Source organism: Passer domesticus, chromosome 3, assembly GCF_036417665.1.
Source record: "Passer domesticus isolate bPasDom1 chromosome 3, bPasDom1.hap1, whole genome shotgun sequence".
NCBI classification, from domain to species: domain Eukaryota; kingdom Metazoa; phylum Chordata; class Aves; order Passeriformes; family Passeridae; genus Passer; species Passer domesticus.
Genome location: NC_087476.1, coordinates 19,609,115 through 19,631,141, shown reverse-complemented (window position 1 = coordinate 19,631,141; position 22,027 = coordinate 19,609,115). Strand labels below are relative to the sequence as shown.

General features: G+C 36.5%; 1 protein-coding gene and 1 long non-coding RNA gene across 8 annotated transcripts in view; one reads left to right on the top strand and one right to left on the bottom strand.

Annotated features, from left to right (window-relative positions):
• SNTG2 (syntrophin gamma 2) overlaps positions 1-22,027 on the top strand; it is a 223,374-nt gene that overhangs the window by 44,185 nt on the left and 157,162 nt on the right. For 2 of the 6 annotated variants that reach the window (XM_064412053.1, XM_064412052.1), the window contains exon 1: positions 17,633-18,186. The exons of 3 other annotated variants lie outside the window; for them this stretch is intronic. Coding sequence is in view for 1 of the 3 variants with exons in the window: in XM_064412051.1 (XP_064268121.1) it covers positions 19,506-19,553 (48 nt within the window). In the remaining 2 variants the exon portion in view is untranslated. Of the gene's footprint in view, positions 1-17,632; positions 18,444-19,429; positions 19,554-22,027 lie in introns of those variants that run through there. One more of the 6 variants, XM_064412051.1, reaches the window with a different exon arrangement.
• Positions 7,783-18,525, bottom strand: LOC135296106 (uncharacterized). Of its 2 annotated transcripts, none has more exons than XR_010358150.1 (3): positions 17,499-18,525; positions 11,734-11,834; positions 7,783-11,453 (listed from the first exon to the last, which is right to left on the bottom strand). It is a non-coding gene; the product is annotated as an uncharacterized LOC135296106 (long non-coding RNA). The 2 variants fall into 2 exon arrangements; XR_010358151.1 differs by having other exon boundaries at positions 7,783-11,834; positions 17,499-18,010; positions 18,153-18,525.

Here is a 22,027-nt window from a genome sequence, read left to right as displayed (position 1 = left end):
GCTTGCAGGGGATTCTGTATTCATGCTGGAATGCCTTGTCCTGGAGCTGCCTCGTATTTCTGGGGAAACAGTAACAGCTCTTAGATTTGAGTTATTTCTTTGTTTCCACAAAACATACAGTGGAATAGAAACCACAGGAGAATTACGCTACTCAGGAAATAATAGTATTGGAATCTCATATATCATTAACTCAATATAAATAACTCATATTCTGAATTCCATAAATGACTGAATACATTTAAGAATCTAAAGAAGCCTAATTCAAGTACCCAGAACATGATTTTTACGTGTTTCTTTGCAATCTTAAGGAAAAGTGATGTTGGGTTCAAGAGGTTTTGACTGAATAACTGAATCAGTTAATTACTGTGATTAATGCAGTAATTGGTGTTGTTGATCTTTGCAAGCTTTAATGAAACTTTGTAGTAAACTAGACAATGCTAAAAATCCCCTTGAAATAATTCTTCTTAGAATTACAATTGTCTACAATTGTTTTGCCTATCCAGTGTCCCTTATGGTGCTGTAAAAATCTCATCACATTAATATTGTTATTTTTCTGCAACAAGAGTCAGGCAGTGAATTAAAATGAGTAATTTCTTTGAGGATTTATCCAATTTATGTTTTCCAATAAATGCAATTTCATGTCACTTTACTTTTTCTCAGAGATATTACATCTTATGATGTTAGTGACCCAAAATTTTATTTCTGCATTCCAGTGAATTCAGTCAAAATACAGTAATACAAAAGAATAAAAATTATCTTTATTATATTTCTAATTGTATACTAAAAGTACTGTATTGTGATTATATAAGTTCTTAATCTATTTTGTTATTTAAAAATTAATTTGGATTAGTTTCAGTAGAATATCTGAATCTTACTTGTTATGAATTTCAGCTAAGTTGCTATGATTTAAAAATGTCTGGTCAGCAAGAAGGCTTGAAAGAATACTAATTTAATAAATCTGTTCTAATTCTGCGTAGGGAAATTGACTGGTGGGGATGCAAAAGATAGAGCTAATTGCTAGCTAACCTTTATTCCCTACTCCTTCAGAAAGTTTCTTACAATGGAAGAGATGACTGAGGGATCACCTCCCTCCTACTAGGAGTGGCAAAGTGTCCTAGAACAACAAATATCAGAGTCTGTGCTGCAAAGATTCCACTTTTATCTGGTGTTTCTAGATTTAGCTACAAACCGTTATTTGCCATGTAAACAACCTTCACAGGAAAAAGAGAACATCAAATGACACTTAAGAAAAATACTTTGCTCAGACTTCCTAGTACATGCTACATAGTTAATACTATATTAATTTGAATTACATAAAGTCATCTCAGATTTGGAATTTTTAACTTCTCATTAAAGAGTGTTTTCAACAGTAATTATAATTTGGTCCTGAGTTTATAGGGAGTTAATTATGTTACAGTAATTAATTTTACCTCACTTTGTGACAAAGACCCTGAATTACATGCCAGCATAACAACACGTGCTGAGTCTTTTGTTTATGCCTTGGCAGAAGTGTCCTCTCCCTCCCAAAAAGATAAATTATAGGTGTGCTTTAGATATATTTGCTACAGGTACCAGTTAAACTGTGAACTTTTATACCCTTTGGTAAGCTTTTCCGCAAAGTTTAGAATTAGAATTTTTTAATATAAAGTCTGTTTATTTCAAACAATGATTTTATGTGTTTATTTACTCCTTTTTACTTAAAAAAACTCTACCAGTGACTCCAGTGGAATAGACTGCCTGACGGCTTTGCAGTATGTCTGGCACAGCCTTACTCTAGCTGCAGTGCAGAACTGCATCTCTGCAGGGCATCTCTGCAAGGTATAAGAAATCAGCAAAAGATTCTGTTGTGTGGAGAAGGGTGATCGCCATGGAGGCACAGCCTGTGTGGCTGCAGAAAATTGTTGTGGCTATTTGTTCAACTGTCCAGTAATTAAAACCATCTGCTGTCAGTTATTCTGCTGTTTGCCCTCATGCTTTCACATGGCTCTGGCAGGTATCTCCTCCAAGACTGTGCAGCCTATACTCTGAGAGATACATACCTTCCTTTTTTTGGTAACTTTGGCTACTAGACTTGGTGTTTTCGAATCTTTTTAAATTACTTACAAGTTCCTAGGTTCTGTAGCAGGCAGGTTCTGAAGGATCTGAATTCAGGTCCTTGAAAACATCAGTTGTGTTGCTGTTGTACTTCTAAATGTTGGTGTAGATTAAGTAGAAGGGTGATCTAGCAGCTGCCTCCAGGTATTTGAAGGGCAACTGCAAAGCTGATGGGGACAATGTCACCTTAGTACTAGCACATGTTATAACAAGGATGCAAAATGCAGCTTGGGTTTTTTGGCTTAGGAGTAGGGAGGTAAACTCTCTTGGAGGATGGGGTACTGCAGCATGAGAGCAGGTTGTTTAGAGGCTATGGAACACCTTTCCCAGAATGATTTTCAAGGCTTAGCTAGACAGAGCAACACCTGAATTGGTGGCTTGCTGCTGGATACTTTCCCACTTAAAGCTCAACATCATACAGGGCACCTCTAGAGGATTTTATTGACATAGTCCTGGGTCTTGGCTCTGGAGTGGGTCAGGCAGACTCCAGCCTCGGGGTCACTCAGTTCAGCCTATTGCTCAAGGGCCACCCATGGGAAGGAGGGGGCCCAGCATGGGCATCATTCTCCTTCTAAGCCACGCACTCCCAGATGCTCCTTTATCAGACCTGATTTATAGAGGCTTACAATGTTTCCACTAGAAAATAAGTTCATTTTATTATTTTTTTTCAATTTGCAAGAGGCCTGGTCTGACTTTCCCTTGGTTGCTACTGCCTGAGCAGTAACAGGAATTTGTGGGTAAGGCACTACTGGGCTTATAGTTTCAGAAAGGCCCCCTGTGGAAACAGGATGCAATTGTGCGTGGGGAGGGGTGAATAAATACCTTTCTTAAATGTAATTTGCTTTGTCTCTCGGTTGCTGGAAATTTATATTTTGAGCAAAATATTCTTTACTTGCTTAGCAAACTGCAAATACTGAAGAATCCATTTATCAAATCAGTAGCATGTAGACCTAAAGAGCAGACAGGTAAAGAGAAGGCATCAGGAAGAGACTCATGTTTATTTTTATGGTTGAGTGTGTATGGGCAGGGCAGTCAAGTTATGGCTTGTGTTTACATCAGCAAACTCTCTAGAACAGAAAATGATGAAAAATTAAATCTAACTGGGTGAAAAAAAGTGTTTTAATAGGGATTGGTTTTTCAGTTCTAAATGTCAGTTTAAAGTTCTAAATAGTCTGGAAATCTCAAGGAACTATCTATGTGCTTTTATCTACTGGTGTTGCAGTACTTTATTCTAATATTAGGCATGGGAACTGAGAGCAGGAAGGTCTCCTGTGCTACTGCAGAGAGTTATGAGGTTATTTGATCATCTGGAAGAATACATTTCCAATAGTGAAAACATTTGCTTCTCAAAAGAATGTAACTTTTTTCATCTGTTCTGCCATTTCTTATCCAAATTCATGGACTGTGCACCCTCTCAGAGCCCACTTTTTTACTTGCATGTGCAATGGTGTATACCACTGACTACTGAGCAATAACTCCTCAGAATAACAGATAAATATACAAAGGCTTCAGGCATTCAGTAAAATACATTTCATTTTATGCTGAAGGAAAATACTTAATCCTTGGCAACTTGCATGGTTCTAACAGATAAAATTAAATTACTGAAACATGAAAACCTGCTGTATTAAGAGCAGCCTTTAAAAATTGTTTTCTCAAACAGTGTTTTCATGTGGAAAATGCTTCATTTAGCACCTGCTTATGTGTGTGATTGCTGACCTAGTAATTGATTGCTTGAACTATAGGTTTATAAACAGATATATGTTTTAGTTTCACAAGTATATTAGCTGGCTGTCCTAAGTATTAAAAAATTATTCAGGTATATGGAACTAGATTGTTTTGTTACTTTTGCCTTTCTAAAACATAACTGCTTTAAAAGTGAAATGTGCATATTTAAATGATTGAGAACAATAATCTCTTTAAAAAATATTATTTTTCTTTCCTTGCAGACCTATCTCTCAGTGATTGAATTAAATTTTGGCAGATTTTCTCTGTGTAGAACTAGGTTTCTGATGAATGCCTTATTTGTAGTTCAAGTGAGTATTCTTTTTTTTTTTGTTTAATAAAGGCGTAAATTGCTCCTTATAATCAAATGATTAAAAAAAATTAAGGCCAAAATCCATGCAGCAAACACTATATATATTCAGCAGAGGCAGTGCAGAGAAATTAAGTTCTGGAAAATTCTGGATTTAAAGGAATACATAGGTGTCCATCTTCATTTGAAATTTGCCATTCTACTTTGTCAAGTTCTGGTTACAAAATACGTATATATAATTTTTCCCATATAAGTGGTTGAAAGCAAAAAAAGATATTCCTGTATTACTTTATTTCAAAGAAATAGTAGAGCTGTTCATCTCCCATTAAGGATTTCTTTAATCCAGGAGTCTTGACTGTTGTCAGGCCTTTCCATAGGATTTTGGAGTGAATTAGTGTTAGTAAGGAAATGTGATGTCTTGTGTCTTTGTCAATAAATATTTTATCATATTTTATGTGGCTGATTGACTCACAAATAGATACCTGGGTAAAAGGTGAATTAGTTCAGAAGACACAGGTGATAAAGAAGGTGTAGGAAGAGAACCTTGATTATGGAAGCATTCCCACTTTAAGCAATAAAATCAAAAAGTGAACTTGATGTGTAAATCTGGTTGTTACTGGAGATTCAAGTTGGAAGCAGTTGCTGGAAGTGCTCTGGGGTTTGCGTTGCAGGAAGAATTGCTGCTGAGCTTTGAACATTGACTGAAAAAAATAAATCTACACCCAGTGTCCAGGGATTGATGAGCATCCAGCAAAGTACAGCTATAGGACATCCAACAGAGCTCCAGTGCAAAAAGTGGATAGGATTGATTCTGGCCCAGCAGGATTGTTGGAAGTCTCTGGTGTAATTGTCTGTGTTTGTTCTGCCTACAGAGCAGCTATTTGCAGTCCCAGAGCTGCTGGCTCCAAACCAGGAGGCCTATTCAGGTAGCAGACTCATACCTATATCACAAGAAATATTTTCATTGTCTATCACTGACTAGAGACTTGTCTTACCTTACTTAGCTTCCTGACAAGGCTTGTCAGGCATACTTTGCACTTTTCTTAGGCTTACCTGGGGCTCTGTTACAGCTTCTTCAACTGTAATAGCAATTGCATAGTGACCAAGAAACTGTTCCCTTATCTGTTTTTAGTTTAGTATTGTAGGATTGTGTACTGAAAAAGCATTTTTTCCCACAGACTCTCATGCACTTCTATGACTAATAGTGTAATAAGCTTCAAACTCCATGTAAGATGAGCTATGACCATAGCAGAAAGGTGTAGCTCAGAGGACCAGGGGCGTAGAGTGACAGCAAAGCAATTAAGTTGCAAGAACAGAAGATGACAAACACATATCCCCGAGATATAAACAGCTCAGAAATGTTCAGTTACTGATCACAGAGGGATTGAATTCTTTGTAATTAAAATTTGGAAGTAAAATTTGCTTTAGGAATTCTAAATTCTAAAAAGAAAAACATACAAGGTATAAAATATAATAAAGCATACTATTATATTAAAGTTAAATGGTTTGTGGAACTGCAGACCAAAGAAGTAAAAAAGATTTTTTTTCCTCATCTCTAAGTGCTTCCTGATCTCAGTTTTCTTCTCTTTGGGTTGGTTGTAGTTAATTTCTTGCTCTGTGGAAAAAGACAGCAGGAGAGTTGGCTGTGCAGTGAGATGCTTGAAAAAAATTCCAAGACAGCAGCTCAGACTTGGCTTTATTTCAGCACAGCAGCTCAGACTTGGCTTTATTTCAGCACAGCTATGGAGAAATGTACCCAGATATAAAAATTAAGGATAATCTGAGCATGAAAGTATAGTTTCTCATTGTTTTATTTGAAACAAATATGAAATTAAGTTTTGCTGACCACTTCCTGTAATTAAGGTAGTTTGCAGCCTGTCTCCATAGTTTCATTGAAATTGAAGACGTTGTAAATTGAGGGATCGGAGAGCTGGCTTGGATTCTTACATTGCCCCTGCCACCAAACAAGGTGTAATTAAATCTTGACTACTTGTTTACCTATGGGTGCCATTGCAGTGCTTGGAAAGAGTGCTTTTGAAATGCATGTGTATTCATGTTACTTTTTCACCACCCTGCATCTGTGTAGGACACACCACTACCATGTTCTTTCCAAGTGTTTTTTATTAATAAACTATCAGTTTTGGGTTTTTCTGCTTTGTGTGCTAACATTAAAATAATTAATTTATGAATGTTATGCTCATAATTTCAGGCTATATTCATAAATTGTAACTTACTTATGTATTACTAAACCCTTACGGAAAGACTTGTTATAAAAAAGTTCTCACAGAATTCCATCTAGTCTCTCCTTTTTTTTCCAGATTCCTTTAGGTACTTCTATTAAAGACTGAGAAACAACATATTCTTAGCAAATGAGAAATCATTTGTGGTGAAAGAAACCTTCATGTTGATCTTTAATCTCTACTTCACTCCTAGTGGCCTTTATCATAACTGTTAGTGGAGTAAGGGTATATAGTATCACTTCTTGGTAATGCAGATAGAATGCTAGTGTGAGCAAAACTCCTGGTACCGTAAGTATTTTTATAGCTACATTTATTATACATGTTGCACATGCTGTGCCTTGCAGTAATCAGAAAAGACTAATGGATTTGGTATGTTACTCAGAATTAATGATATCATATGTTTTTAGGAAGATAATATACATAATACGGGGGTACACAGTACGCAACCTGACACTGCAAACTTAGGGGAGAATAAAATGACCATGTAAAATGTTTATTGTTTCAGTGGAACAAGTGAAAATGTGAATAGTATCCTGCAGGGCTGGAATATTTGCTGAAAAAAGAAATGTAATCTGTACTCTGAATATTCTCAGAATTATGAGTTTTTGAGAAAAAGAAGAAATAATCGTCACAATGACTTAATTGCTACAAATTAGATTTACTGTGGAGACTTTGTGAATTGTACTACAAATAGGAACAAAAATTATGTAATCATCTTACCTCCAGCTGATAAATGTTACACTGTATGCCATAAGCATAAACTGAAATTTAAAAAAAAAAATAGAGAATGGACGGACAACTGAAATGTACTGAATTCGTATTCATTGTCTCTGTTACACAACAAAAACTATCTTTAATAAACATCTTTGTTATTGACTCTCTTCTTTTTCTGATGTTGTCATGCAGAAGTTCAGAACCCTTTCACACAGAAAATCTTCTTTGATGCACAGAGCTGTTTCTTCCACAAAGGGACTATTGTAGAAAATTGAATACCTCGCAAATTTTATATAGCATACTAATAATGGCTTGGAAAAATTATGTTCTTCACTGTGGGGGACACTTGAATGTTTCTTTTTCTCTTGCATTACTGGTTAGGTTAGGGTTTCTGTTTGGTTTTTTTGGTTGACTTTTTTTCCTCTTCAAAGTCATCTTTGAAACTTTTTTTAGTTTACTTAGCTTTCATGGAGTTGGATTTGGCATTTTCAGAATATTAATCAATATGAAGTCAAATGTTTTTAATGGAGCCGTTTTCCGTACTGAGTAGTTGGGAGTATGGGGAGTAATTTTTATAATTTCTTCCAAATATTTTACTTTCTTGCTTTATCTTTGTTGTGTCAATCCGATCTACATTTAATTCTGTCCATCCCACAGCAATGAAACTGGCACTTTTTGCTCCTTCCTGCTGTCAGAAGGCTTTTGGATGTCATGAACTTCCAATTTCTTGGAAGGAATTAGGATTATAGTGACTACATGAGCTTTCTCACACTTTTGTCTTTGCAAAGTTTTCAATGAGAAGCAGACTCTTTTGCAGTAATGCCCTCAGATAAAACCCCGCATGGAATACTTTCCTGAGACTAAAAAGTAATCTGATAAAGCAGCCTGGAGAACAGATTGAGGATCAAGATTTGATACATGGGTCTTTGTGTGAGGTAACATAAGCAGTAGATGATATGAATGCTTGTACAAGCAGATCAGTTTCTTACAGATTTTAACCTCTGCTGCACAGAGTTGCCAAGCATTTGGTTGAATGAATCCTGTAAAAATTGTTTGTGGGAGCTAACCTAACAACCTTGACAACTGAAGTTGGTTGTGCCTAAATTCAAGTTAGAAAATCACTTGTCACGATGTCACAAAGAGCATTGCTACAGTACTGTGGTGATGTTTTTAGGCTCAGCAAACACCGATGCAGATAAGCTACCAGTTTCTCTGTTGCGAGCTGCATTATAGAATGAAGTCCTTCATATAGTGCTGCTCTGAAATATTGTAGTAAAATTAATCTATCAGGCTTTTCTGACAGTCTTCCTACAAAGAGGGCCAGAAGTCAAGGATGGAAAACTGATCTTTTTGTGGTCAGGATTTGCAGTACCTCTAAGTACACTTCAAATGCAAGATAAGAAAATAGAAGTTAAGAATTCAAACAGAAGCAGGTTCTTACTGAGGTCAGAACTGCAGTCTGACCCCACCAATCTGTTTCTGATAGTGACAGTGCAAGACACTAAACCATAGTCTAACTTTGGAAACTGTTTTCCTTTATTATATCCAATTTATCTTTTCAGTAATACTGATAATGCAGATAAATGCTGTCAGCCTGGAGAACCCTTGTGATGACAGATTTCCCAAGTTCACTACCTGCTGTCTAAATGAGTTATTTTTGTTTGCTTCCTGGGTTGATGCTGTGTTTTGGTGTTGCATGGAGCTTGGTGAAAATCCCTTTGGTATTCCCCTTAACCCACTGTTGTTAGGATCTTACAAACTTGCTCCTATTCTCTGCAGACTTTTACTTCTGAGAGTTCCAAATTTCTTCACTTATGTATAGGGCAGCTGCTCGACTCCTTAGCAGTACACTTCAGAGATACAGAGACTGGAACTACATGTAGAAATTGTGCTATGTGAAATGGATGCCCTGAATTTTATCATTGGAAGTTGAATAGAGATTCCAGAGTAAGACTGGTGTAGTTTGTTTTGTGCCATTTGGTGTGGATGATCTTAAGTTTGGTATTCAGAGCTATTGTTTCTGCAGTTGAATAATACAACACTTCAGCTTCAGGAGTAGAGATTGTTCTCACATGCATTAATTTCATAACACCCCCAGAACTGGAGAAGATGTTGCACCAACCCATTACCAGCTCAACAGCCGTAACATGTAATAGTAATTTTAGAACCTAATATGTAACTTCATTAATTTCTGTTCAGAATGGATCCAGGAATATTTTAAGTCAGTCATGCAAGTATGGGAGTTACCGTTTCTGTTACTTTTGGGGTTTTTTTGCAGAGCAAATCAATGTCAAGATAAATACACTTGTTATTGTTATGGTGTGGAATTGTTACATTATTAATTAAAACTTTATTTCAATGACAGTTTATGTGTTAAAGGTTTTGAGGCAGTATACATGTAAGGTTAACTTAAATTATTTTGGAATCATGTATAGTTGAAAACACCTCTTCAGAAAACTGATATATTCAAGAAAGATATCAATGCTAAATATATAAGTAAGCATTTGGGTTGTCTAATTGTATCTATTACATTTATCAGACTAAATGTGGTTTGAAACTTTCAGGCAAACTATTTCTCTTTTCTATTACAATTGCAGTCTAAAATGTATTGATCTTTATTTACCATAGAGTCATAGAATGGTTTGGGTTGGAACGGACCTTGAAGGTCATTTAGTTCCAACCCCCCTCTACCATAGGCAGGGACACCTTCCAGTACACCAGACTGTTCAACGCTCCACCCATCCTGGCCATGAACACTTCCAGGAATGGGGCAGCCACAGCTTTTCTGGGTACCCTGCTCCAGTGCTCATCACCCTCACAGTAAAACATTTCTTCCTAATATCTAATCTAAACTTGATCCCTTTCAGTTTAAAGCCATTCCCCCCTCCCCAATCACTTCATACCCTAGTAAAACACCCCTTTCCAACTCTCTTGTGTGCCCCATTTGGGTAGTGGAAGGCTGCTGTAAAGTCTGCCTGGAGCCTTCTCTTCTCCAGGCTGAACAACTCCAGCTTCCTCAGCTTGTCTTCATAGGAGAGGGGCTCCAGCCCTCTGACCTTATTTTGGATTTATTGTGTGGTTTTTGTTTGGGTTTTTTGTCTGTTTGGTTGGTTGGTTGGGTTTTTTGTGGGTTTTTTGGGGTGGTTTTTGGGGGGTTTCTGTTTGTTTTTTCGGTGGCTTTTTGCGGTGGTGGGTTGGTTTGGTTTTTTTTAGTTTTGGTTTTGTTTTTGTGTTTTGTTTTTTTGGTCTTTTTAGGAGTTTTAATATCCTACAGGAAATTAATCTGACTTTATGTGAAGCTTCAACTTGGGTTTTAAGGAATTTCCCCTTTCATCTCCAAAATATCCAAAATATTTCCTATTTCATCTCCAAAATATCTCCACAATAATATAAGCAAGGGAATCTTATTGTGTGTGTTGAGGAATTTCCCCTTTTCTCTCCAAAATATCCTAGCAATGGAAAGTTGTAATGGTTGTTTTCATGTGCATTTATTAGGTTGAAGAGCTGAGGCTTTGTCTTGTACAGAGAAGTGATGTAGGCTCAGTAGACAGTAGTCCCAATGAAAGCACAGAAATTTCAGTGTATTTATACCTCTGCATACTATCTGCTTTCGTATCTTTGAGAAGCTATTTCATTTACACGTCTCTCTGTCAGCATCCCTCTAATTTCTTTATGAATATTCATATGCCATAAACAGATGTGCTATGAATATTTAAAATGTGGGTATATCTATATGTATGAGTGCCTACAGATATTTCTGCTTATGACTGAGAACAGGAGGAAAATATATACTAAATCGTGTCTTTTAAGTACCTGTTGCAATCATTTAAGTAACCAGATTTTTGAAATTAGTCTTTAAAGTACTTAGAAATTTACTTCCATATTCTATCTTGTTAAAAAATTGTCTGAATTTATTTCTTGCCTTTTAAGTTAGCAAAGATTTTTTACACTTAGTGTCTTGTAGTATTGTGTTCTATGCAGACAGGAATATTCAGAGATTTTACGTTCAAGTTAGACAGCATGTGACACACCACAGAATCACAGCATGGTTGGAAGGGACCATGGTGGGGTCGTTTGGTAATCAGTTCCAGAGCTCAGTCATCTGCACAGTAAAGAAGTTTTCCTCATGTTCAGACGGAACCTCCTGTGCATCAGTTTCTGCCCATTGCCTCTTCTCTTATTGCTTGGCACCATTAAGGTGAGCCTGGAACATCCTCTAACACCCTCCCTTCATTGGGAGGCTTCAACGAGGTCCCCTCTCAGTTATGTTTTCTCAGGTCTTAATAGGCCCAGCTCTCTCACCCTTTTCTTGTAAAAGATTCCTTTTCATTCAGAGCTTTTGTGTCATCTTTTCTTAGTGAGGATGGCTTACTCTGTAAATAAAAAAATTGTTAATGATAAAGTTCAGTGAATGAGTTTTAATTTTCCCAGAAAAAAAATTGAAAGGGAGTTGAAATTTGAAGAGTTTGAATTACTATGATACAAAACTTCCAAAGAGAAGTTCTAAGGAGTAAGCCTCCTGTGTTGTTGAACAAAATGAAACTTTGAGGGTACAAGAAAATTTGCCATTTTGCAAACTTGTCTTTATGATATTTATCTTTGACTTCTCTGGACAATGCTTTGACACAAGTTTTTACAAGAAAAATGTTCTACCATTTTTTATATCTCTGCTCTATAAGCCACCTTCTGTAACTTCTTCCTGTTCCACCCAGGGGGGTTCTGCATTCAGTGTCTAGTTTAAATCTCGACCAGATCTGAAAGACAGTAAAGTTTTCACTGAGTTAGTGAAGATTGGTAAGGGAGGGAGAATAAAATTGATCATCTCTTCCTGGGAATGCAGGAAGACTTTAAGACTTCTTGTCATGCAGCTTGAGAGAAGCTGGCAGAGCAATTATGTATTATTTTCAATCTCTTCTCTTTATTAGAATGACAGATGGAGAAATGGTAAGGTAAAGAGGAAAACTCTGAGTTTATGGGAAGAAAATTATAAAGTGAGGTATTGAAGAAGGAGCTCATCTGCTTTCATGAATCCTTTTTCGTGTTTAGGGACCTGCTGGTTATGTCAGGGATCAACACGAATTGATTCATCCTATGGTATTTCCCTGGAGGAAAGAGGGATCCAGGACAGCTGATTTCTTTTCAGAGATGACCAGTAGCATGTATAGAATTAGCAAATAGTGTTTCAAGTGTTATATCTACAAATGAGAAGAGTTCTTATTATCATCATATCAAAAGTGTGTGTGATGTGACATAGGATCTCTACAAAAACTGCATCCAGGTTCTGGGAAAACACTGGAGAAACACTTGAAAGTCTGTGTGGACAGAGTGGTCAATCAGAGGCTTTTGTCAACAAGTGACTGACAAATGCACTGCAGATGAATGAATATAATCCCTTCTGTTTGCCAGCCTCTCAGCATTGCAACTAAAAGACAAGATTGAGTGTTAGTGTAAGGTAAGTTATTAAGTGAAATAAAAGATAAAACTTTAGGTTTAGAAACTACAGTGACAATTTTATGGTCAGTCTATTACTTGGCAAGGTTTTGGTTTGTTCTGTGTAGATTTAGAGTGCAATTTCTAGTTTCTCTTCTTAATAAAATAATAAAAAAAGTTTGGTTGTGAAACTAAGAGATCTTTAAGATCCCTTCTAAGCCAAACCATGTTAGGATATTTTATTAATTAAATCTAAGTATTCATGATTAGGAAATACTTGAAACATTCTGGAGTAAACCTTGGAGTTTCTCTTTTATTTTGTCAATCTAGCATCCATAAATATGTATTTAAATTTTTCTGTATTTTTTTCAAAATAAAGGCTAATTAATTCTGCTTGATTTATAATCCATAGGAAGTATTTTCCAGCTCTTCTGTGTATCTGTGTAATGTTTTGTTCTTTTTAACTAGTGGTGTATTCAGTGTTGCATACTGTTACATCTGTTCAGTGTCTTCACATAGTAGTCCATTAAGATGTCACTATTAAATGTTTTGTGTCCAAAAATGAAACCTCTGATTATTAGCAGATGTTCCTTCTTCAAGTCAAATAATAACTTTTTAAAAATATTAGACTGTGATTGTATTTAGGTCAGAGAAGATGGTGAAAGTAGAAATATTTATTTGTCCATTTGAAACTGGTTCTTGTTCATAAGAGGTTAAACTGAAGAACTCTGAAAACAATTTTTCTTAGAATAAAAGCTTCAAGAAATCCCTTTAAGTCCTCAGAGGTGCACACTGTTCTGCCCAGCTCACAGACATTTAGTGGAATTGGTGAGAGGTTTCTGTTGTACTAGAGGCAGTTATGTTCCTGCCAGGGATTATTAACATGGCAAGGAAGTTGACAATTACAGAAATGTTTGTATTTGAATACGTAGGAACATTGATTAAAAGAAAAATTCCTAATCAGTGGGTCTTTTCAATTGCTCCTATTTACACATTAAACAGTTTTGGTAGGTTTATTTAGGTATAGGCTTAATTCTGGCTGCTCAGTTTTGCTTTTTTCATATCACTTGTGATGAATATGCTGCCTTCAGATTGACTAGATATTGCCTCTCACGTGTTCCCTCAACCTGAGCCATGTTTGAGCAATTGTCTTCTTTTTCTTTCCTCTCTTGTTTTGCAAAGCAAACTATTTCCTTGTAATGTTCTTATCTTAAATTCAGTCCTCCTTGAAGAGAACTCATTAGAATTAAGCACAATTTAAAATCTTTATCATGCTCCAGTTTGCAATCATCTTATGACATTTTTTGTGCAGTGAGTGTACTACATTCTCAGAGGAACTTTGTGCAGCATTTCTCTTCCAGCCATGGAGATGCTAATATCTTTATCTTGACATTTGGAGTCTCTTAACATAGTACCAAATCTTTACAATTCTTGCTCTTCAAACTTTTTTTTTTTTACTTTATTTTTTTTTTATTTTATTTTTTTTTTTTTTTTGGTACTGGTGCTGTCTTCTATCCTCCTGCCATTACCACTATTCTTTGAAAAAAAAACCTAACAATAAATTATAAATGCAGTCTTAGGAACATTTGGGCAGAAGAGCATCCTTTGGGGAATTCCCCACATACACTCTCTGTTTCATACCTTTTTCCTTGAGTAAATTGTGCCATATTTTCTAAGACTTGTCTCTTGCTTTCTATTTACTTGTTTTACTGACACCTCTGATAGGTTAGTTCTATCTAACTTCCCATCTATAAGGACAGGGTCGATACCAAATTAAATTGTACAAGACAATTGGTGTTATAATGATAATATGTTTAATCATGTTTTGTATTTACACTGTCCTTTAATTACTGCCTTTATAAATTATATGTCTCCTTGTATGATCCGTGAAGTCAGAGTAGGAGAGCCTCCTTGCCAACTACCTTCCTCTGGAAGGTAATACAGGTATTTTTCATACACAGTAGTCTCTCCAAATCTTTATCAAGGAAATAAATAATTGCTTGCAACAAGCAGAGAGAAGTATAAAAGGTTATATGTAGGGTAATATAATTTGTTGTGCTTGTAATTATTTTATTATTTTAGTTTTTATAACTGAAACATTCTATAGCAATGCAAGCTTGCATGTCAGAACTTTTAATTATCAATTATACATCCTTGCAAAAGTGCAAGTGGAGTACAGGTGGTTTAACAGACTTGGATACTCATGGCAAAATTTTTAACATGGTAGTCATCTGGTAAACTGAGTAAATATACTAGAAAAATCTTAGGCCTTCCGCTTTATTAACATGCCACACACACACACACACATATATATATGTGTGTGTGTCTGTGTGTGTGCCTATAGGCACAAAAACATATGTATCTGTGTGCATGTGTAAATACTGGTATAGACATGTATAAAAATATGAGTACAATAATTGGAATGCAATTGCCTCATTTTGTTTTTTTATTTACCTTATCCCCTCATAAAGTTACTATGAAAAAATAAAATTTGCCTTATCTTGATTTGGATAAAAATACTCTCCAGAATCATGTCTTTAGTATATTAAAGATATGTGTAAAGACCCACTGCAAGACTCTGAAAGCCACATTCTGTTACACTTGGTAGAAAGAGAAATCTTGTTTTGTCAGCATTTCCCAACAGTTTGATCCATTGCCAGTTCATCAGATTTAAGGGTCAGACTCTCACTGGAGTATGGAGTAGGAAAATGAAGCACATGTAGGCAGAAGATTGAATAAACTTGATAAGAAACGAGCTTTTATATATGAGTACAAGGCAGGAAGCATTAGCATAAAGCAGTCAAATTTGTATCTAAAGTGGTCTGTGTCTTCATCTTACTGTTTCTGCCTTGATGATGAATAGGTACTATGAAAATTGAAATATTGGAAAAAAAATTATTACTGCCTTTTTAAATTAACACTTTGTGTGGCTACTACAGTGTTGAACTAAGCTGTGAGTTTTGTGTACTGTCTGCAAAATATCTGATTGTTCTTCCTTATTCAGAACACTGGTATCAAAGATGGAGTTCGCATATTAGGATCAATTAGAGTGCAGGGGAAATACAAAAAAGAAATTGAAAACTGACACAGGTTAAAATCAAGGTCTCCTAGTCACATTTTGAAGGCAGGTCAATGATTTTTTGAAGTTACATTTAAAAAATGGGTATAAATGTGTGTTGCTATTATCTGTAGTCTGTGCCCGCAAGAGTCCAACTTCATTGTGCAATCAGTATAATTTTGTTAGCAAAGAACAGTTCCACTTTGATGAAAGGTTTCGAGTACAACACTTTAGTAAAGGCAGCCAAATGCCCCCTTCAGTCAAGGTGGGTTACTGTTTGGCAGTCTTGGCAAACAAGCAGAAAAATAGCCCTCTGTGCATGTAGATCCTAATTGTCTTGAGCATAGAGAGAATATTAAGTTTGGAAGAATAAGTGCTTCATCAATTATGTGGAGATTCTTTTAATGAAGGCCATTTTTTATCATTTCTATAGCAATAGGATAGTAATTTACATTGATTCAGGAGCACAGGTAATGAGTCCTTAATATGAAATACTAGATTCCTCTAAGAGAAGTTTGATTTTTTGTTCACTGACCTAGACTCTGCTGAACTGCCTGCCATTAAAGTTCCTGTACTATAGCCAAGTAATTTAGAGGTATATCATGGATTGATTTATTGAGTGACTCTTGCCTAAGAACATGATATGGCTGATGTATAATCAGGATTATTAGTGATCAAACAATAGTAGGTGGACATCCTACAATAATATTTAACTACATTGTAGATTATTGTAACAATGTGAGTGAAAGGTGAGTGTGATACGTCGCATAAGGAAATCTGTAAGATGTAGTAAGAGTATTAAGAGAAAAATAATGGGTAAGAGTACTAAAAAAACAACATGATATTTATATTATTTGAATTGTAAATCAAATTAAAGAGATGAAATATGTAAGTTGATTGTGGTCATCTACTACAATTTTAATGGTAATCTGTAATTGAACTATTGAGCAGACTCTGAGTGTTGAAGTATCTGAAGCCTTTTAGGTGAAGAATTAAGTTATATTTCTCTTCAGGTCTAACTGCATATGGTGTTTTAAGAGTGTAGGGTTAGTTCTGTACTGAATTAGGAATTGTGAAAAAGATTCAAAATTTTCATGTTCAGAGGTACTTTTCTTGACATTTTAAGGTGTTATCTTGCAGGCATTTTTATAGAACACTAATATGTATGTTTAATTACTGGACAGGTAGATGTGAAATCACTGTATATACTGTGGTGTTTCCTTGATCTGATAGAATCTCTGTGCAAGTACACTTAAGGAGAAGGCTGCTTAGGACAGAGTGCACTTTAAAATAGGTTATATTTAGAAAGCCATTCCTGCTAAAAGCGAGCATTTAGTGAAAGAACAGTTGTGGGTCTGACAGTAGCCAATAATAAGAATTGCTGGTGATACTTCATTACACAGAAAAATTATTTCCACAAGTTTCATGTTCTGGGGTATCAATTTATTTACTTAGGAACAAAGCTTGTAGATAAGTGTTAGTGAACCTGACAATTTTTACTTTAAAAATGAGGGAAAGACTATTTTTACATTTTGGCCAGTACTCTGATGGAACCTTGGAAAGACCTTGGAAATCTTCAAGTCCAATCTATGACTTAACACCACCTTATCAAGTAAACCATGGCAGTGAGTGCAACATCCAGTCTTTTTTTAAACACCTCCAGGGATGGGGACTCCACCACCTTCCTGAGTATCCTATTCCAATGCCCAACCATTCTTTCTGTAATATTTTTTTTTCTAACGTCTAGCCTAAACTTCCCCTGGTAGAGCTTAAGACTGTGTCCTCTCATCCTGTCACTGGTTGTCTGGGAGAAGAGACCGACTCCCACCTGGCTACAGCCTCCTTTCAGGGAGTTGTAGAGAGAGCAAACTTCATGACAGCAAAGTCCTGCTAATCAAACCTGATTTTTATGACAAGGTAAGCCACTTACTTGATCAAGGGAAGCCAGTTAATGGTATATTTTGGGATTTCAGTAAAGCTCTCAATGCTGTCTCTCAGAGTGTCCTCTGGAATAAATGTCTAGTGCACAGCTGGATAAACATCCACATCATGTAATGGGTGAGCAACTGCCTCATGGATCAGACACAAGGGCTTATCATGAATCGGTGACATCAGACTGGGGACTTTCACTAGTGGGGTTCTACAGGTGCCATCCTCAGCCCTGTGCTCTTCAACATCTTCATGAACAGCTTGGATGCAGGACTTGAAGGGGCACTGAGCAAATTCACAAATGATACAAAACTGGGAGGAGCTGTTGACTCCCTTGAGGGCAGAGAGGCCCTGCAGAGAGACCTCGACAGATCAGAGGGCTGGGCAATCACCAAACATAGGAAGTTCAACAAGTGCTGGGTTCTAAACCTGGCGTGGGGCAACTCTGGCTGTACAGACAGACTGGAGAATGAGATTCTATAAAGCAGTGGCATGGAAAGGGACCTCGAAGTCCTGTTGACAGAAAGTGAACACGAGTCAGCAGTGCCCTGGCAGCCAGGAGGGCCAGCCCTGTCCTGAGGTACATCAGGCCCAGCATCACCAGCCGGGCAAGGGAGGGGATTGTCCTGCTCTCCCCTGCCCTGGACAGCCTCACCTTGAATATTGTGTGCAGTTTTGGACACCACAATGTAAGAAGGATATAACTTATTAGAGAGTGTCCAAAGGAGAGCAACAAAGATGGTGAAGGTCCTTGATGGGAAGCTGTATGAGGAGTGACTGAGGGCACTTGGTCTGTTCAGCCTGGAGGAGACTGAGGGGAGGCCTCAATGCAGTTACATTCCTTGTCCTCCTTCCTTGTGAGGGGAAGAGGAGGGCAGCCCCTGATCTCTTGTCTGTGGTGACAAGACCCAAGGAAATGGCCTGAAGTTGTGTCAGGGAGGTTGAGGTGGATATTAGAAAAGAGTCATTACCCAGAGGGTGTTTGGGCACTGGAACAGGCTTCCCAGGGAAGTGGTCACAGCACCAAGCCTGACAGAGCTCCAGAAGCATTTGGACAATGCTCTCAGGCACATGGTGTGATTCTTGGAGATAGTGCTGTGTGGGGACAGGGAGTTGCACTTGATGATCCTTGTGTGTCCTGTCCCTTCAAACTCAGCATATCCTGTGATTCTATGATTTGAAGATAATGCTACCTCTTGAATTGGTAGCTCTTCACACCAAGCATGAAATAGAAGTACCAGTTTTCTATTTAATATCTTTTAATAAAATGTTTTGGGATTAAACAGGGAAAATTAGTGCATAGTTTCACTCCAAATTAATCTAATTGCAATCCTAAATTAGGAATATAAATGTGCTTTCTTTAAAGATAAACTAATAGACCTGTATACCTTTGAAAGATGAATTGCCACCTGTAAAAATAGATGATCTGCCATTTCATCCTGTAGAAGGAAAATGGGTCTCATTTTGTAGTGGTTAGCATCTGGAGAATGCAGGATGCTTTCCTGACCTGCATGACTATATTCTTCTAATTGTTGCTAAAATTTTATTTCTTAAAGCAATTGAAATTGTATAAAACACAAAAAAACCCTCCACAATTAAAAAATTTTATGTTAGAATTTGAGAATATCATATCTTACTCAATTAAGCTATTTTCAGAGATAACTATTGCAGTCAAGTTGTAAAACCTTTTGATGGTCCAGTCCAAGACATTGCTCTTGTTGAAAATTAAGCCTAAAAAAACTTTTGAATGATCTTCCATCAATCTCATGTGAAACATCAGAATATGGTGGAATATGCAAGTGGAACTGGAAAAGGAAAAATACTTCTGCTTTAGATACATTTAAGCTGTTGTAGAGATGCAATTGGGTATTTTGTCATTTGACTTCTAAATAATGCAGTCAAAAGACTAATATTAAAGTTCTTTATTTCTAGAATGTTGAGAAACTGGAAGAGGCCAGGTAAATGTGGTTAGTTCAAATACAGAGGAAGAATTCATCTTCTACAGAAAATGACCAGGGTGGAGGAGAAGGGCATCTTGAACTTCTGCCTTCTGCTGGTGGGGAGAAACTCTGACTTCTTACCTAAATGTTGGTTGGGGTGTCCTAAGCTGTGCTGTGTGCTGTTAATGGGATAAGAACCTAATTTACAAAACATGTTTAGTATGACTCATGATTTGATTGCCACCTCTTCATTGCACTGTGGCTGTTGTGTCTGCCTCAGAATCCTTTGAAAACTTTGAGAGTTCAGCATTAGTGGAAATTACACAAAAAACATACTCTGTATAAAGTTAAATAGTTTTTTGTTCATCAAATATTTAAAAGCAAATTAATAAGCTGCATGCAATTTGAATATTTATAGTTCATGCTCTTGCCTCTTTTGCCATAGTTGAGCAGTTGCCATGGTTTCCATTATACTGTCTGCTTTAGAGGCAAACTTCATAACCATGCTAAATGGAACTGAGTTTCTGAAGTATACTACACTTGTAGTGCCCTCAGCTGCCTCTTGAGTTGATCTGCATTTTCCACTGTCTCCCCTTAATACCACAGAACGAGAGATTGGGGCTCACAAGAAATGCAAATGTAAATACACAAAATTAATTCTCTTCATCTGTCTTACCAATAAAGAACAACAAATTAAGTGTGTTAAGTGTATAAAGAAGTAATTAATTTTTTTAAGAAATTATCTTCAATTAAATGTAGGTAACACCATAATCTGTAGGCATAATAGTTCAACTTTACTTTGTGCAGGGTTACTCTTCTTTCTGAAAGGATGTAAATGGAGAGAGTGAATATAATTATGTTTTGCAAGGATCAAAGGACTGGGGCAATTTGTAAGATATGAACTTCAAGGAGAGATGTTGAAAACTTAATTTTGATACTTTTGGCATCATAACTTCCAGAAGATTTAGCTTGCTAAACCTGCCTTTTTCAAGGGCTTCTGTTTCACCTCTCTGGTGTATCTTTATATGGGTTCAACATCTTCTGAACCTCAAAAGGAAAAGACGCCTCCTACACCTAAGCATTTAGAAAGACCACATTCTGGTCTAAATTTTTTTGCCAATCCATTCTGATTTCTTCAGAAGATATATTCTGTTAGGATTATGCATTTATTTTTGCACATAAATATATGTAATTAAATATAGATATGTATATATATTAACATTAAGTGATCTTGTAAAAATTAATGTACTTACTGATTCATTCAGAAATGCCTTAACAGACATCTGCTATGTGAGATACTCCATGTGACTTTACAAGCCTTTACATATTCACCTTTGCAATATCTTCAATATTGATTTTCATGTGATAGGTGATAGGGATTTGCAATTTGCTAAAAATCAGAGCCTAGCTAGTAGGGGGAGAAGATGGCACACACAACTCAATAGGTGCTTTTTAAGTGACTCCTGTACAATGAGCATCAAGATAAACTGATCCATTTATAGCAAATAAACCTAATATCAAACAGCTTCCACCCCCCCACCCAGTGGCAAAATCTTAATTTCAGCAAAATTCGTACTCAAAGATTGTGAGTCAGTAGGTATATTGCTGTTGGAAGTAGTGGTACCAATATTACATAGCAAAAGTGAAATAAAAATTCAAAATGTATTACATTTATTTATTTAGTGTATACATTTAAACAGATAAACTACTTGCCACATGCAGGGTCCCCAGCCCTCAGTGTACACTCAACAAAATTTCTACATGTATCTTTCAAGGATTACGAAGACATATTGATTGGCTGGTGAAACATAAGGCATTTTAAGATTGTTCTGTGAAGTTAAACTTCATGTTTGTATTATGGGGTTTTTCCTAAATGAAGCACTGTAAGAATCAGTTACCAGAAATGAAATTAAAACTGCTTCTTAGTTTATTTGAGCATGCAAAGGGAGAGTTATGCAGAAGAAATTCTGCATGTTTTATGCTGTTATTGCAAAATCAAAAATAATTTTTAAAGCTTTACATTTAGACATGCTTTTTGCAAATTACTTGTGTAGAACCTCTTTACAACTTCATTGTGTATAAGAGATGCCCCCATACAAGCTTGAGCTGCTCTCTTCACCATGAAACCTGCTCATTTCCCCCCTCCAGCAGGCTTCTCTGCTTCTGCTTTTATTCTCTTCTGTCAGCTTCTCACTGATGCTAATTGCTGTGTTATAGTCTCACATTATTAGATCTAAATTAGATAACCTGTTGGTGAATCCAGCAAATGCTGAATAATGAATTCCTATCTGGGTTATGTAGGTTTGTGGGGCTCTATGAACATGTATTGTGGGAGAGGTGCCTCATGGAGTGCACGTTTGCATTCCCACCTATATCAAAAATAGGGATGTTAATTATGGTTTGTGGAGATGCCAAATATGAACAAAGAGCTGTTTTGTAAATAAATTATCTTAAAATAGTGCCTAGTATAGAATTGGGTCTTTTGCAAAGGGTGGTTACATCTGGGATAATAAAGGATGAAATAATATATGAGAACAGCAGCATTGGTTGTTTCTGCTGTGTAATGCTAAAGATCTGAATACTGCTTTCC